The 18,125-nt window shown below is 49.1% G+C and overlaps 2 protein-coding genes across 5 annotated transcripts in view; one reads left to right on the top strand and one right to left on the bottom strand.

Annotated features, from left to right (window-relative positions):
• Positions 1-2,910: 2,910 nt before the first annotated feature.
• NONO (non-POU domain containing octamer binding) lies at positions 2,911-16,658 on the bottom strand. 2 transcript variants are annotated; one of them, XM_050310940.1, is made up of 11 exons: positions 16,515-16,658; positions 16,235-16,363; positions 13,500-13,720; positions 12,256-12,557; positions 10,147-10,242; positions 9,042-9,238; positions 8,192-8,276; positions 6,922-7,024; positions 5,574-5,616; positions 5,125-5,234; positions 2,911-3,953 (listed from the first exon to the last, which is right to left on the bottom strand). In XM_050310940.1, the coding sequence occupies exons 2-11, from the start codon at positions 16,347-16,349 to the stop codon at positions 3,816-3,818; spliced, it is 1,410 nt and encodes a 469-aa protein (XP_050166897.1). In that variant the 5' UTR covers positions 16,350-16,363; positions 16,515-16,658; the 3' UTR covers positions 2,911-3,815. The 2 variants fall into 2 exon arrangements, with proteins under 2 accessions (XP_050166897.1, XP_050166898.1); XM_050310941.1 differs by having other exon boundaries at positions 13,500-13,693; positions 16,515-16,533.
• A 663-nt stretch (positions 16,659-17,321) lies between these two features.
• Positions 17,322-18,125, top strand: part of ZMYM3 (zinc finger MYM-type containing 3) — a 30,342-nt gene continuing 29,538 nt past the window's right edge. Inside the window, exon 1 of one of the 3 annotated variants that reach the window (XM_050310937.1) lies at positions 17,322-17,451. The gene's annotated coding sequence lies outside the window, so the exon portion shown is untranslated. Of the gene's footprint in view, positions 17,452-17,905; positions 17,994-18,125 lie in introns of those variants that run through there. The other 2 variants (XM_050310936.1, XM_050310938.1) reach the window with 2 other exon arrangements.

Below are 18,125 nucleotides of genomic sequence, written 5' to 3'. Positions count from 1 at the left end.
AGCAGGTATCTGGGGGGGCCGAGGCTGAGCAGACCCCCTCGGCAGCACCGAGGGGCAGCAGCACACCTGAGGTTCTGCTGGAGCTGGAGCTTTAAAAATCAGGAAGAGGAGATGAGGTTCAGGTGGCCAAGAGCACGCTGGACTGCACATCCATCACACAGCATCTTGTTTGAAGCTGAGGCTTTTGGCAGTGGCACTTGGGCTGTGCTGCTGAGTGTGATCCTCCTCCTGAGCAGAGCTCCAAGTAAAGCAGAAGTCACTGTGTGAGTCAGCTGAGCAGGGACGACCATGACCTACACCTTTCAAACAGGTTGTAAGGAACGGGCCAGCTGAGAATTAAAAATAGAGCCTGTTTGGTTCACGTGCACTTAATGTCATATATAACAGAACAAAAAGGAGGTAGAAAAATAAAGAATAAATTATTCTCAAACCCAGCTTAATGTGTTTGCCCTTGAACAATCAGGGTCAGTGTAAAACAGCCCTCCACATTCCTGAGGAGAACACTGCTGAATGCCTCCAGGGCAAGAAACCCAGCTCACCCCTGACCCTTCAGTCATTCAGGATGCTCTGTGGAGCCAGGGTAGCAGGAAGGCACTGCATTTCTAAAGCAGAGTAATTCCTCCATACAAAAGGCTGCTTAGGAGGAGGAAAATCCCTGATAAACATATTACTGCTATGTATGCCAGCAGGCAGGATTAATGTTTTATTTATTTGGGAAATAAAAACCTTCCTCAGAAGAGGATGTGCTGACCAATTCTACATCAGAAGGTCTGCCCGGTCACTCTTCTGATTGATCTGCTGAGGAGTTCAGGACCAGCTGTTGTCCAAGAGGTCAGCACTGGTTGTGCTCCACACGACCCAAGTCATGACCAAGATGAAACAGAGAATGACTGTGGCATTTCAGCAAGGCCACAGGAAATCACACCTTCCTTCTCACAGCCCCCACAGGTAGCTCACTGCAGTAGCTCAGCACATCCCACCACTTGTAGCTTTCTGTGATAAATTGCAGCTGCTCCAGGCAGGCAGTGTGCCAGAAAAAACAATTGAAATGTTTGTCTGCTGCTTGATATGACAAAATTACTCAGGTCCCAGCTGGATTTTTCAGATTTATCTGTGATTCTCACAAACTCAGTCATTATTGATTAAGAGGAAGCTGCACCAAGCCCAAGTTGTAACTTCTGAACTCCACAAATGACGGGGATTTAAACCTAAGAGCAAAACATCAAGAACCAAACTGGTCTGGTCTGAACTGATACTGCAGAACTGTTTTAAACAAGGTATGACAGCAAAAGGCACAGGTTTCTCTTCAGGATAGTCAAAATATTGCATTAGCCTGCAACTCCACAGTAGGCAGCACTCTGGACAAGCACTCAGAGGAAAGCACTCCCTTCTGCACCGCCTGAACCTCAGCACATCCCAAGTGCTTGTGCCCAGCCCAGCCCCTGGAGCTGCACTGGCTGCCTGACACAGGCAGTGACACCAGAGCCCAGTGCTCCAGCAGAGGAAGGAATTGCTCTGGAGTGAGGCAGCCCTGCCTGCCCAGCTGTAAATGCTTCTGCCCTAGTCAGTCTGTTCCTGCCACATGCCTCTGAAAACCTCAGCAATGGTTTGATTTACAATTTCCTTCCTGGCACCTCAGTCACAGGTTTTCAGCCTCCTCCTTTAAAGCAAATTAAGAATAGTTACCTCCAGCACTCACAGCAGTTTAGTTTTTCTACTTTTGCTGTCACTGGATCTCCAATTTGGATCTTTCAAACATTGTGAGATGAGCTTTGAGCAGTGCTAAATCCCTCCCTCCCCATGATTTTACACCCCTTTGCTCACAGCCCCACCCTTATGGGGTAGTTGGGCAGGACTGAGAGCAGCAGTGATGCTGAATATTTGAGCTCTGCTGGTTCCCTAAGACAGCGATTCCTCCTCTGGCTGCTCACTGACACACCAGCCAGCTGAGCAGTGGGCAGGACAACGAGAGACAATGCAGACACCTGGGTGCAACTTCACAGTTTCTCCTCCTGGTATTTCACACTTTGGAATTAAACAAGGCACTCACCAAGCAGCCATGGGAATAGTGAATGTCTGATAGCTTCATTCCAGACAAACAGATCCATTCTCTCCCCAGGGCAATAGAAAATCTAATCAGCATTCTCACTACCTTATTTGACATTTTGCAATATTGAGCTGTGCTAGCAAATGTTCGCAGGTGAAAAACGACCAAACTCTTCATACTTCACAATCCACCTGATAATCTCCATTAAATGCCTATCCTCTCAGCAAGCCAGCAACTAGTGCTGATGCTTCCAAATGTGGAAAACAAAACAAAAAACAAAGGGCATCAGCTGCAGCCTCTCTTCAACACAGCTTATCATCCCATTCCAAGCTAATTAAAAGCCATCCAGTGACTGAGTAAATCAATCAAAGCTCCAGAGTGATTATATCATCTTTCCCTACATGACCAAACCCTAATTTAAGGTAACATTTGGCATATAAAAATGATTTCGTCTTCCCTGTGATTTCACAATTCTTCAAGGCACCTCCTTATGCTTTTAGGCTGTAACTCTTTCCCCTCCCTTTCCCACCTAAATTTATTTCTAAGCTTCCCCCTCTGCAGTCTCAGCTGAGCTCCACGTTCCCAGTGACACATGGAAAAGTCTCGTGTCTCACTGCTCTGCATCCACAACACAGACACGTCCCAGGTTTATCAACACTCCCTTACTGCATTCCAACCTGTTGAAGGTCTCATCCCAACACTCAAATAAAACTCGTTTTGTGACAAGGAAAATGGTTAAGAAAACTGTCAGGGGTTTAACAACCTCTTTACAGAGCTATGCAAGAACAACTTTTGCACCATAATCTGAATCCACACGTACACATTTGCATTAAAAAAAAACAGAAGAGACAACACACCAGATAAAAAAGGCTTAAAATCCACTTTAATAATGCATTCCCGTAACATTCCTCAGACAAACTTGAACTTTTTTAGTGGGACAATTACAGTTTGTGTTCAAACAGTTTACACTAAATGAAAAGTCTTGTAGTACTTCTACACAAAAGACAGGCAAGGTTAGGATTATACAAACATTTTTTTCAGTTAAATCTTCAGCATGAGATACAGTATCTTTATCCAATAGATTGTACTTTACTACCAGTAAAAATAAAGAGATACAACACCTTATCAAAAAAATCCATCCCAACAAGAACCTCTCAGCCATTCAGGCTGCACAACTGTCAACTACTTTAAAGAAACAAATGGTCCAGATAAAAAGAGTAACTAACAAGTTAGGAGGAAAAAAAAAAAGAAAAAAAAACAAACATAAAGCCTCCCCCAATTCACTACATGACAGATCATTTGGAGCTATATAAATTTACAAAATCATGGGAGCTGCAAAGTACCCAAATGCTGCCCTAGTTCTCCAGAGACTTCCCTGTGCTCTTAAGCAAGGTTCACTACACTAAAAAAATGCCAAGACATACTGAAATTTTATCTTATTTAGTCTCATGATTTCAGCTGCAAACAGGAAACCTGGAATGGTCGAGGCATTCGGGTCCTTGCCAGATTTCACCGTTACCGAACCACCACGGCAGCCTCCCAGAATCCATTTTTCACTTTGAAATTAGGAATGCACCACATGAAATCTTCTAAAACCTTTACCAGTCAGACTACACTCCCCTTGTCCTAGAGTGGCTTTACCAGAACAGGCCCTAATTAGCTATTTTTTTTTTCAAATGTTCCCCTCCAGTCCCCCCAGGTTGAACCCTGTGTGGCCTGCCAAGATGTCTCTGTCTTTGGGGTGTGTACAGGGGACAGCTTCACCCCGTTAGTATCTGCGGCGCTTGTTGGGGCCAAAATCCCCCCCTGGGTTTCCTCTGTTGAAGGCAGGGGGGTTCCCTCCCATGGCTCCCAGGCCTTCCATGGCTCCGCCCTGGCCGAAGCGGTCCGGAGGAGGTGGTGGAGTCTTGTGAGGAGGACGAGTGAAGAAGGTGCAGGAAGGAAAACAAGGAACAACAAAGGTAAGTCAAAAGCCATTGGAGTCGATTCGAATTCTACCACACAAACCTTTACCCCATCAGAAGCATCCCCACAGTCTCCAAACTGGACTGATGGGATCACTGCAGGACAAAGTCGCTCTCCCCACACAATCTGTAGTCAGGCACACTGGGACAGTCTGCACCACCTCACAGACCAGTGTCCTGCTGTGGAGCAGGAGAGCCTTCTGCACTCACCTTCCCTTTCCATTCCTGGCTTCACCCTCCCCTTTAATCTCCTTGTGTGGTTCACATTCCCTTAACCTCAACCACTTTGCTGTCCCTACTGCTTGAGTACAAAAGCTCATTGCCAAATAAAACTGCTCTTTCTGACAAAAAACCATCTGTGACAAAGCAGTCACAACAGAGCAAGAAGTCTGAGTAGGAAGGTTTGCAGGAAAACTGTTTATTAGAGCAATTGATAAAAACTGCTAAAGGAAGGTGAACTTTCAGGACAAACTTTACTATTGCTGCTGTTTCTGCTGGTGACTGGAAGTGCTGGCATTGTGGGAGGATCAATTCTCTGTATGACAGAGGCCACAAAAGCCTCAGTCTATTGTAAAGCTCTGCAGTAAAGTTTAAAACTAAATCAAATATAAAAATTTAAAGAAGGTAAACAAACAAGCATAACCTCCATTGATTCTTTGCTCTTTATCTCCTAAACAAATTGGCTGAACTCCTTTTAGCCAACGAGCACAGGAGATAACTCTGGGTTTAGAACTGGTGATGGACACAACACTCCTGAAAGCTTGGCTTCATGCCTGCAAGAATCTACTCTCCAAACAATCTCAATTGAACAAAGTGCTTCCCCATTATGTGTTTTGAAAAATAACCATAAATCATTGCTAAGATCTAACAAGCATTTTAGCACCAGCTATCTTGGAAGTAAAATATGTCGTTATTAGACTTGGCCCAGTCTCCTGAAAATTACCAACCACTATCAAGGCAAGATTAACTTCTGAAGATTTCAGCAGGAGTTAAGCAAGAGGTCTAAGCAAGATAAAGAAGCTTCAGCTTTGGCAGCAAAGTGCTTAACATTGGAAACACCACAGTTTGCATTTAAAAGGTGTGCACAAAAAGCAGGTGGAGATGATGCATTACCATTCCCATGGCTCCATCAGGTATCATGGCTCCAGGCCCAGTCGCAGGAGGTGCAGGAGCTGGGACATTGGTACCACCCATGGCTCCTCTATTGTTCATGCCAATGGTACCTGGAAAAGAAAACTGAGGAATAGTCCTGGCAGACACAGTGACTGGGGGCTGCTCATCACTCCAGAGCCCTCAACACCCTCCAAGCTCCCTGCAGTGCTACATGCAGGGACAGAGTCCCAGTCTATCAGCCAGCTTTGCACTAGCAGGTCAAGACAAACTGATCTTGCTTTACAGAATGTTCTGTTTCCTGTCACGTGAATACTTCCTGTCACGAGACTGGGAGATTACTTTGACTGAGTTTCTAAATAAGAAGCCAATAAAATGAGATCACTGAGAAAAATAGTACAGATTTTGTAATAGAGGAAAGGAACATGGACAGGAACAAAGAATACTCTTACCTCCCATACCCATCTGTCCCATTCGCATGTCTGGTGGCTCCCTCTGGAAAGACAGACACTCAGCTGATAATCAGGCTTTTAAAAGAATGTAATTATACAAATTCAATGGGTTCTGGGGATTTACTACTCAAAAATGTACAGAAAAGTCATTCCCAGGGTAAATTTCAAAAGAAAATATCAGCTACCTTCACATGATAACTACTGAATGAACAGGTCTTATTTAAAATATCTCATTCTGAAAAGGCTGCTTTTAACAATCATGGTAAAACACCCAGCAGCAAAGCTGCACATGCAGATTTTAGCAAAGGTATCTTGACATCTGGATGGAAAGATCTGTGAGCAGCAGTAACACATTAGACAGAATTAGTTTTGCTACTCCCTGAGCGTAGCTAAGCAGCTTTTCCTGTTGAAAGGAATGTAAGCTTACATAAAGACACAGTACCGGGTCACTTGCATTAAAATACCAGTTAGGGATTTCAATTTCTTTTTGGTTTACTGTGCATCAGGAATATGTATCACAGGTATCTTCCACCACCTCACTGCAGTGAGGAACACTACTTTTCCCACAGTGGTAACTGAAGACAGATTTCACTTTATCAGTAGTCTCAGTGCCACTGTTTATCATCTGAGGGCACTGTTATTTGGAGGAATCAGGACTTCTGGTACACAGAGATAATGATTCCCACATTTGGGTTAGTCACATGGTTTTGAACCTTTTGGTTTGACATATATGTAGCTATTTTGCCTAGGGGACAATTTTTCACTAGTATCCATAAACACTTGCCCTCCAGCTGCATTGGTGCTCTTACACCACCCAGACAGCTCTACAGCTGTTCCCACAATAGACAGAGGCTGGGACTGGAAACAAGTTGCAAGACAGTTCTTTTCACAGATCTGGAGATACTGTTATTAAAAGGCAGGTTATCACACATGTTACATTGTAAGAAAATACTGGACCAACTGACTTTTAAGTACAAGCAATTACCATGCCTGCAGCAGTGCCTCAAGTTGAGATCATTTCATCTAAGCACGACTGACACTGCAGGCCAGGGATACAGCCAGGTGGAGAATCATAACAGGATTCTGCTGCAGTGCCTCAGCACAGTACATGTCAGCATGTATTATTCTGAGCAGCACGACAGCAAATGAGGGTCCTACATGAGCAGCAGTGGGACAGAACCGGGGTATTTATACTTTCCAAGCTAAACTGAATTAAGACTGGAGGGAGCCAATAGTTTAGGGTAGCACACTACAGATGTACAGTCCTCCAATCAGGTTAGAATTCACAGAAAAGGCAAAAATCAAGTGTGAGTGCACAGATGTAATGGGAAGGTAGAAGCACTCCTACCGCATCGGCAAAGTTCCCTTTAAAGCCTTCCTGCTGGCGTCTCATCATCTCTTCCTGCTGCCTCCTCATTTCCTCCTCGCGGCGCCGGCGTTCCTCCTCTTGCCTGGAAAAAATGCCCAAGGATGCTCAGCACAACACACACCATCCACCTGCATCACCAAGGATGCTCAGCACAACACACACCATCCACCTGCATCACCGTGCTGCAGTGCTGCCTCGTGGATCTTGACTGGAAACTCAGAACTTTAGGAACATATGAGGTATCTCATGATGAAAACAAATGTTTTCGTGCACCAAGACACTTCCGGCACTTTCATTTTTAAGGAGCTCATTATAAAAGATAACATGAGCACCCCTGTGTGTGTGTGTGTCTCATGAGGAGCAGCTGAGGGATCTGGGGATGTTCAGCCTGGAGAAAAGGAGGCTCAGGGGGACCTTCTCGCTCTCTACAGTTCCCTGACAGGAGGGTGGAGCCAGGTGGGGTTGGTCTCTTCTCCCAGGTAACAAGTGACAGGGAGCGAGGAAACAGCCCCAAGTTGCACCAGGGAAAATTTAGACTGCTATCAGGAAAATGTCTTCACCAAAAGGGTTACAAAGCATCGGAACAGGCTGCCTGGAAAGTGGTGGAGTCACCATCCCTGGAGGGATTTAGAAGATGTGCAGATCTGGCACTTGTGGACATGGTTTAGTGGTGGTCTTTGCAGTGATAGATTTAGCTGGACTCAATGATCTTAGAAGTCTTTTCCAACCTAAATGGTTCTATGCACCCAGCAGCTCCCAAATGCATGCTGACTACAATGCAGTATCATAGATGCAAGACAGTTCTCAAGCCCCTTCTATTACACAAGTAGCCTGGTAATCTTCCTGCAGCTTCTCAAAATGACCCTGAGACAAGAAAGTGCTGCAATGGAGAGAGAAATCTCCAAGACTAAGTTAACCCTCAAATGAAAATGCAGATGCTGGAATGGGATTTCCCAACCTGTAGCACAAAAGCCACTGAATCACTGCACAGATTCTGAATTTTCTATTTTCTTCAGTAAAGGAGCTTTACTTACACATAGAACTGTAAAGAAACAAATACTAATCAATGCAAGAAACTCCTAACTCTTCCATCTTAAACCAAATGTACATTCTCCCTATGAACAAAAAGGCCTAAAGTAACAGCCCCACTTTAGGTAGTAATTAAATTGTCACAGTGAACAATCAGGTGCACTGAAGAGGTGTTTCATTCCACTGTGGATTCACAGCATTTCATAACCTGCCCCCTTACCTGAGTTCCAACTGTTTACGTTTTTGTACTTCTTGGTTATGCAACTCCTCCATTCTCCTCAGCTCCTCCTGGCGTCTCATTAAATCTGTGTAAGGTGACAGTAAAAAACACAATCAAACTCATCTCCCATGCCACCTCATCAATTCCTGAACTAGAACTATAACACACAATGGAATAACAGTTTCCATCAGTGCAGTGACATCTCTCACAATCGGTTCACCAAGGCTCAGTGCCAGGTCCTGCACTTGGGTCACAGCCACCCCATGAAGTGCTCCAGGCTGGGGGCAGAGTGGCTGGAAGATTGCCCAGCAGGAAAGGACCTGGGCAACAGTCCCTGAGTATGAGCCAGTGTGTGCTCAGGTGGGTGAGAAGGCCAGTGGCACCCTGGCCTGTACCAGCAATAGTGTGGCAGCAGGACCAGGGCAGTGATTGTCCCTCTGTTCTGGGCACTGGTGAGGCCAAATCTCAAATCCTGTGTCCATTGCTGGGCCCCTCACTACACAAAAGACATTGAGGGGCTGGAGCGTGTCCAGAGAAGGGCAACAGAGCTGGGGCACAAGTGTGACGAGGGGCAGCTGAGGGAGCTGGGAGTGTTTAGCCTGAAGAAAAGAAGGCTCGTGGAGACCTTATTGCTCTGCCCCTACCTGAAAGGAGGTTAATGGTTGGACTTGATGGCTTTTTCCACCTGAACAATTCCACGATTCCATTCATTTGCTGCCACCATGCTTGGTTACAGGGCACACAGCTACCCCACAGCTCACCTTCAGTGGGCTGTTGCCAGTGTGCTCAGCCACCCACCCCTGGATGGTGCAGGCCCTGTCCCAGCCCCCTGTTCGGCTCTGACGGGTACCTTGCCGCATGAGCATGACTTGGTGCTCGTGGCGAGCTGCTTCCATTTCCATTTCCAGCTTCTCCCGAGCTTCCTTGATGTTGCGATCTACTTGTTCCTGCTGCTGCTTCTCCATCTCTATTAGAGCCTTCCAACGCATGGCATATTCATACTCAAAGCTGCCGGGCTGAGCGAACCGAGGAGGCTGCTCACGCTCCCTGGGGAACAACGAGGAGCCAGTGAATGCTTCGGGAAAGCAAAGAGGAACCAGGAAAAACACATTTGTGTGTCAAATGCCACAGTAGCTCCTTTTAACAGTTAGCTATGGCTGGGACACCAGCTTGTCTGCTCCTTGGGAATCATCTTATTGAAAGGAGGAGCTTGGGCAGAATCCTCCTGCATGGAAACTGTCCTCCTCCATAACAAGCAATGACACTTCTTTCATTAGACACCAAGAGATTCTGGATGAAGAGATTTAGAAATACTCTTGAAAGCAACAGCCTTTGCTCCTGCTGCACATCTAATGGACACATCCACTCCAGGAACAAACACTGCCCAAATGTGCATGTTTATTTCTGTAATACATGACTATTCCTAATACAGTCTCCCAGTTCCCAAAACTCTCATCTTCCTTACTTGAAAAATTCATGAAATCACATGGTTTTCTAATGCCAACTGCTCAGATCACAAGATTCCTACTTATACTGGGAAGTCTTCAAAGACTGTGGTCTTATACCTGGATAGCTCTACAATCTCCTAATGCTATTCACATGAATCCTTAAATTTCTACTGTGGGTTCAAATCTGTTTCCTATACAGGTTTTCTGTAATACTTGCCAGGGAATCTCATCTTATCTGTGTTATCCCAAATTCACTTAACTTTTATTCCAACAACTGAAAAGGACTTATGCAAACTATGTGGAAGCTGCCAGCCTTATCCAGTAGTCTGGATTCACACACCAGTGTGTGCTTTCTTTCAGCCAAGCATGGCCAAGAGAACAGTGTATGCAGTTCTCTCTCCAAAGCCACATTTACAGAAAAAAAAAGAGCACTGATGAGCCACCCTTCTCAGACTGAGGCACTACTCCACAGGCAGACACATCTCCTGTTGCAAGCCAGGCACATACTTGTGATATTGCTGGTTTTTGATGACTAGTTTCTCTGGTAGTCCCTCTTCATCATCATATTGATCCATGGGCTCCACAGTGACAGGCCGAGGGAATCTGTAGAGAAAAGACGAGGTGCCTTCAAGAAAATTCAAGAATGAGATTGCAGTTCTGGAAAGTATGTGTGCTGTGTCTGAACCTATACTGCTTTTAGTACTGCTCAAAGAAATAAAGAGCAGTTGGGGATTTCAATCAAAGTGAAATCAGAAATTACTTTGAACACCTTTTTTTCTTTTTGTTCTAGCAGGAATGGAACTGTTAATCAGAATTCTTGTTGAATCCAAACCAATACTGTACTGTTGATATTAAGAGCTTAACTAGAACCTGACATCCTCCAGCAGGATTTACTCAGCATGAAGTCTTGTTCTGCATCTGCTTTTCCTCCCTTGCTACGTGGCCAAACCATGGGCCACACAAATCCATCGTGCCTGTTTATGGCTGTCTAAAGCAAAGAGTAACTACACCACCCCTCCCTGGAGACTGCAGGCTGTACCATCCAGTCACACTCTCCTGGTGAGACCACCAGGCAGTTGCCAAGCAACAGTGCTCTGAGTGTCCACTGGGCCCTGCCTGAATTCCCACCGCCCAAGGAATCCACTGGTGCACTTCTCAAGAGCTGCACGTGTGCTTCTGTCTTTCTGGCTTCTGCACGGAAGTGTCCCCAGCCTCTGAATCAGCTCCCCACCACGGGGCCAACACTGCTCAGCCCCATGTGCCAGAGCTGGGCAGATGGAGGAGAGATGATCCTGCTGTGCCAAGAAGCACGGGGTTCCCAGGCAGGACAGCAGGACATGGGAGGCAAAAATCTCTCTCCTCAGCTAAAGATCCATATAATAGCTTTTCACTTTGATGTGACATATTCCATTATTAACAGTCTTACTTTCCAACATGAACCAATTTCCAACAATTTATCTACTATTACTGCCTTCAACTAGGATAAACTAGAATGAATTTAATCAAAACCTAACCATAACTAGAAATAAACAACAGACTGGTTTGTGGTCCTAGATATCAGACCCTAGTGCACTGATAGCTATAAAAAGATTGAATGTTACCCTCAGTTATACTCTGGTAGTGATTAGTTTTGCATGATCACTTCTAAAAATCTGTTTACATGGTTCTTCCAGGATATAGACTTCAGAATCTGCAAAAGCTCTCTAACAATAATCCTCCTGTAGAGCACTACACACTACACTGGTCAGCCCCAAAGTCTCAGGGAGAAAAACAGGTATTAAAGAAATAAACCAAACCTGCTTTTGGAAACTGAGTGTTCCTATGTACAGTTGTGCCACTGCAGATCCCCAAGAAGTGAGAAGCACAAAACTTATAAAATTACTTTCAAAATTAGCAATACAGCCCCATTTCAGGAAGTATTCTAGTCAGAGATTCTAGAAGCATAAATACAAAATATACAGTAATTTTTGTTTCCAAGAGATCGGAAATGGCTCCCTCTTAACTCTTAGAGCAGTAAACTGAGTGCTCTGTGGAATGCAACTAGAATTGGTCATTTACTTGAAGTTCACATAACTATGCAAGAACATGCTTTGCTGCCTTATTACATTTCAAGCACAGGCAAAACAAATGGTGAAAACTTCAGACAATCCCATCTGAGCAGTTTCTCCAACAGATCCCATGCCCACAGTGGCATTCCACCCCAGCAGTGCCCGCTGCCAAGTGGAGCCCCATCCCAAGACTCTCCCCTAAAGTGACCCAGAGTGTACAATTAACACACTCGAGCTTTGTTTCCAAACAAATTGCATGGACGGTCTCTGAAATAACTCCTGCTTCTTAAAGGCTGCTTTAATTGCCCTCAGAAGGTTGTTTTATGGAGAAAGAGTTTATTGGGAAGTTTTATGCACTTACCCCACCAGCAGCTTCCCAGAAGAAAGTTCTCAGGCCTGAGTTTCAGCCCAGACTGTCTCTTACTGGAACAAAGCTACACAAAGTTCTCCCCAGGCCAATCCCCTCGTGCCCCACCTGTCCCACCGTGGTGCAAGGACACTGCTCACAAGCCCCTGCCACCCAACGTGCACACATGCCAGTAGAGCCCCTCGTGCCCTCCACACTTACGTAGTCAGCAGGAAAGACCCATCACTACATCTATCCAGGGCTTTCCTGGCAGCAGGCTTCCCTGAGAACTCCACAATGCCTTTCCCAGAGGATCGGCCTCTGTCATCCACAATAACCACAGCCCTTTCCACCTGGCCAAACACTGAGAAGGCTTCCTCCAGGAGCTCATTGGACACAAACTGGGGCAGGTTCCTGACTGTCAGCGATGCGCTGTGGCAGGCAAAGCGCACTCGGAGCTGCTTCCCACGGAGAGGCATGTTGTCTAGTTCCACCTTGGCAATCTCTGCCAGGGTGCGAGTTTCCTGCAGATAAAAACAGGTGGCATTAAAACTCTCAACGTGGCATGGGATCAGTGGGTCACAGGCACTACACAGGCTGATTTCTCCGGAACAAGTACTCCTGAGAGGAACAGATGATGGTAAGAAGTGTCCCAACAAAGCAGAGCTATCATCACTGACTCTGGCTGAGTTTGGGGGGGAAGAAACATGAAAGACATATGTTTAGTCCAACAGCCAGTACGAACTAAGCAAACAATTAAATTATCACTGTCCATCACAAATAATTATATTAAGGCTACAAAGTATGCTTTTATTTTTAACAAATGAATTTTTAAAAAATAATCAAGATTCAACTATCAGCAAAGCCTGATAAGGAAATGCTGACTGTATGACAATCCATGAAGCCCTCCTATGCCAGTTCACGCCTTCCCACTCATTTAAGTCACTACCAAGCAGCTGCACCACAGCAAAGTGCTCCAGACTTTGGTGTGGGACCCTCATGCTCCATCCACTCACCTCAGGGCTTTCAGGAAGGTGGTGCATGAGCCACTGAAAACTGGAGAAGCACTACTCTATGCTGGTAGCTCCCTCCCTCGAGAGCATTAATCACTCCAGGAATACTGCATGGCAAACTATGTCCATATTCACATCCTTCCAGAAAATGGAAGTTCACTTTGTCTATGATAGCATCATGTTCATATGGGGCTTTTTTCTGCTTTCTACCAGCTGATTCCAGAAAAACTTCAGCAAATATCTCATAAGGTCTGTCACAAGCTGCCCAAAATTCCAATTTCTTCTCATAACATGCTGGGCAAACCACTTGCAGAAGCTAATCCCATATTCCAGGTTACTAAAATCAACAGCAGGCTTAATTGACAAGATATCTGAACATCTACTACATTCAATTAGCAACACTGCTCCAGTGTGAGCCATTGCCACAAGACCTCCAAGGTAGAAGTCACTCACCAGCCTGATAAAACCAAAGCCTTTGTCCTTGTGTATGAAGACTTCCCCTGCCTTGCCATACTTCTCAAACAACTTTCTCATCTCTTCCTCTGTAATATCTGGGGGCAGATTCCCCACAAATAGGCGGCTTCTTTGGGTGAAGGTCTTTTCCCCGGGTTTCCGGAAATTCTTCAGGTCAATAGTCAGGCCTTCATCTGAGGGGAATAAGGTACACAGCTGCTCTACAGTTGGGGGGATAAATTTTATTAGGTTTCATCACAGTGACCACAGAGACACAGGACAATACAGCTACCACCACCCATCCACTTTGCTCTTAAACCTCTCCAGCCATCTCTACAGCAACCAGAGGGGTTTGATTTCAGAACGGCCCCACAGTTTTCTGTGAAGAAAACACATCCTTGAACCTCAGTGCTCACTGACAGCAGTGAATGACAGTCTAGGACTGGAGAAAACACCAACACCGCAGCTTGAAATAGCATGAGATATTTCACCCAAGATTTTGGAGATCTGCTCAAGGTAACTGGGCCACAACAAAATCAAGCGTAGCCACAATGCAGGACTTTGTTATCAGAACCTGAGTAATGACAGAAGAGCCATAGTTTGGCCATTAGTCAGATTTTTACTCAAAAATAGCCCAAAACAAAACTATTCCAGATGTCCAGAAAAATATGAAAACAAGAGGAAATTTTGTCTAAACAGATAATATTTCAGGTAGCTGTCATTCTGTGAGATGGGATTTGGGTTCTGGAGTACGGGGTTCCAAACTGAAGAGAAGGCTGGAATGGTGAAAACAGTGGAAGAAAACCCCAACCCCAACCCAAACCATCCCAAAAAACAGCCACAGAGGTGAGACCTCAGAAAAATTACAAATTCATTATTATTAAGGTTGGAAAAGACCTCTAAGATCGAGCCCAACATTAAAATGTTTTCTGAGATATCCACCAGTAATAAACACAAATAGGAACATTCTCAAATCCCCACATGCACATACAATCTTTAACCCTTAATTCAGCAGGAGCCCAGCATGATCCTGAAAGCTCTGCTATGTGCCAGGGTGCATTTGGCATCACTTTTATCTCCCTGTGTCCCACTCTCCTAAAGGCACATGGAACTTCACCACACAGGACTGCAAGGCACAAAGCAGTTCCTCTGCTCTGCAGAGGACACAGCTCGTGCCCACACAGAGGAAATAAAATATGAACACAAATGGCTTTATTCAGGCTACAAAGCAGGGCACTAACCAGGAAAGACTGTCCATGCAAAGACCATGCATGCAAAACACTGCAAGGACAACCCTTTCAAAAGAGTGGGCACAAAAAAACCAGACAAGAGTACACCTAGAGAAGTGAGAATAAGTTATCTGCTTCACACAGCAAAGGTGCATAAGTGAAATGTTCTGCCTTGTGAACTTGTTCACAGCATTATCACAAATATTTGGGGATCAATTGCAAGGCCTGTGGATACAACAGGAGGGACCTGGGACGGAGTTTACACTGCTCTGCCTTAAGCAGATCCACGCAAAGGAGACACAGCCACTCACTCCGAGCTGATCCCTGTGGGAATTCCCCAACAGCTGGGCTGTATTGTTTCAACCTGACTGGAAACGACTGCGCGGCCACCCTTGTCTATTATAGTCGGGGAACCGATAAAGAGCCTGTTCAACAGGACCCCCTAATGAAAACACGCGGGATTGGGACACAAAACCCCCACTCAGACCAATCACAAAAAAGTGACTTCTACACGCTTTTGTTTACAATAGCTAGAGTGGCTAGACTTAAAAAAATAAAACCACATCTGATGTAAGTAAAGCACTTTTTCTCCCGAAAATGCTAACTAGCAATGCCTGGCTGCTGCCTAGTTCCAAACTATCCAGTCAGATCAGTTACGAGCATCCTGTCTCAGCTCACAAGCACATTCCCCCCGGCCACATCCCAGGGGGCAGAGCTAGAGCCCAGACCGAGGGAGAAAACCCGGGAACCCCCTGGAGGAGAACAAGGGCTTCCATCAATGTCAACCGGCCCTTGAAAGCTGAAATATCCAGTAAAGCTGGGCATCTCCTGGCTCCTCCCATATATATATATTAAAAAAATCAGCCTTAAGGGTGCCTGCAACACAATCTTCGCAAAAACGAATTAATTTCTCTAGTAATCCTGTAATTTCCTCTAGTAACCTAGTTTCTGAAGTTACCTAGGTTTTTGAGGAAAGCAGATGTTGAGAAGCCATCTGTTATGGCCGGATAAAGAAAAAAAAAAAAAACAAAACAGGAACCAGACAACGAATACCAGACCGTATTGTATTTGCAAGGTTTTCAACAGGAACACTGTTAAAAAATCGCGGTGACTTCCAACTTCTAAGGGGGCTTTTCTCGAGACTCTGAGACAAAGAAGGAACCTCCGTATCACAGTTTCTACGCCCCAAAACTCTCTATCGCAGTGCTGGGAACACGCGGAACTCGGCGAGCGAATCCCCGTCAAACACAGGGGAGCCGCGTGTGCCTTTAGAGCGCATCGAGCAAAACCAACTCGAAGACCTCACAAACACAACCCGGGCGCAAACTCAAACCACTCTCTCCACCGAGGGGAAAACGCCGCCGCGGCCCGCCCGGGGGAGCTGAGTTTTTTATTGTTTTAAGGCGAAAAGCCCGCGTCCCTTTTGTTCCCGCCGGGACCTGTTGCGGACCGCGCGGGTTTTCCCCGCCGATCAGCGGGGACAGGGGGGCTGTGCCCGGCACTCACTCTGGCTGTTGGCCTGCTGCCCGTTGGCCGGGATGGACGGCGGCGGGTGCTGCTGGTGCTGCTTGCGCGGCGCGTGGTTCTGCTTCTCCATGTTGAACCCTTTGTTGCCCTGCATCTTCCCCCCAACACCTGCGGGGGAGACACGCGCGGTCGGAACGCGGGGCCGGGCGGGGGAGGGCCCCGCAGGCCGCGCCGGGCCCCGGCGGCAACGCCGCGGCGGAGCGGGGATGAACCGCCACCCCTGAGGGCCGTCCCCCCCACACACACCGCGCGGCCTCACCTTGCGGCGGCACCGACCGGGGATGCGGACACGGACACGGACACCGGGCCGGGCTCCGGGCCGGGACAGCGGGACCGCGGCGGCCCCTCAGCGGAGAGCGCGCGGCCGGAACTCGCGCAACCTAACGCGCTGCTCCCCCCCCCCACACCCCTCCGTGGGCCCATTGGCCGCCGCGCCTTGAGGGAGCCGCGGCCGCTCATTGGGTGGACTCGCCGTCATTCATGGGGAGAGGAGGGACCGGGCGGGCGCGCCGGGACGCGATTGGGCCGGGCCGGTCCGGGCGGGCGCGCGCGGCCAATGGAAGGCGGGGAGGCGGCGGCGGCGGCGGCGCAGCCAAGCTCGGGTGAGAGGAGAGCGGGGGACAAAGGGAGAGGCCGCGCGGGCCGCCCCGCGCGCGCGGCGCGCAGGCGCGGTGCGGGGGCCGCGCGCGTTTAAAGGGCCAGCGGCGGCACCTCCCGGTGCCGCCGCTGGCCCTTTAAACGCGCGCGGCCCCCGCCCCTACCCCGGCAACGGCACCGGGACACCCCCGGGGGCGCAGCGATTACAAACCACCCCCCCCGATTAGAAACCCCACCCTGGGAACGGGGGCGCGAAGGGCGGCAGAGCTCCCCGGGGAGCGGGGCGGCCAAGAGGGGGATGCTGCCCCGCTGGGATGGAGGGGAGCCCCCCGGTGCGGGGGTCCCATGGGACGGGGAGGGGGCGGTGCCGAGGGCGGGGGGGCGCCGGCCCGGGCGGTCCCTCCCGGGGGCGGCGCCCGCGTCCCGGGCCCCCGCGGAAGCCCCGCCCGGCCTCGCTGTCACTCACCGCCCCGGGGAGACGCTCCGGCTTCGGGGAGGCGGTGGCGGCTCCGGGGCTCGGCCGGGCGGGTCCCCCCCGCATAGGTAGAGGCCTTGGCGGCGCGGCCGGGCCGGGCCCCCCGGGATAGCACCGGGACCAGGTCTGAGCGAGGCGGCAGCGAGAGGGTTAAAAGGGGGAGGGGGGCGGGGAGCCCGCTCCGCGCGATCCGCTCCGCGCTTTGCGGGTGGCCACGCGAACAGCGGCGGGAACCGGGGCGCCCCGTTCCGCCCCCACCCCTCGTCGTGCGACACCCCCCGCACCCCGCCCTGCCCGGCCGGGCCCGCGACCGCCGCCCGCGCGTGGCCCCGCGCTGCCCGCTCGCCCGGCCCCGCTCCGCCGTGGGGATCCGCCCCAGGTTTTGCAGCCTCCCGGCGCGGTGCGCTCTGTGGCACCGATCCCGCGCCCGGCGCTCCGCTCCGGGTTTTCGCCGCCGCCGCCCGCGAGCGGGTCTCGCGAGCCCAGGCCCCGGCGCGGCCAATGGGAGCGCGTCCCTCGCTCGGCGCGGCCAATGGGGCGCCGCCGCCGCCCCCCCGTCGGGCTGCAGCGCGCTGAGGGCTCCGAGCGGCGCCTCCATTTAAAGGGGCCGCGACCCGAATCCGGGTTCTGGGTAGAGCGGGCGGCGCAGCACCGGGGGGGAGCCAGGTACGAGCGGCGGCGGCTGCGGGCGCGTCCCGGCGGCGTCCCGGGAGGCGCGGGTGAGGCCGCGGGGTGTGGGGGGCGCGGGCTCCTGGGGCGCGGGTACCGGGGCGGCCCCCGGTGTATGTGTGTGGGGAT

This window comes from Myiozetetes cayanensis, unplaced genomic scaffold, assembly GCF_022539395.1.
Source record: "Myiozetetes cayanensis isolate MyiCay16 unplaced genomic scaffold, myiCay2020 scf15, whole genome shotgun sequence".
In the NCBI taxonomy this organism is placed as follows: domain Eukaryota; kingdom Metazoa; phylum Chordata; class Aves; order Passeriformes; family Tyrannidae; genus Myiozetetes; species Myiozetetes cayanensis.
Note: the sequence above shows the minus strand (reverse complement) of the source record. Positions and strands in the feature narration are given on the sequence as shown.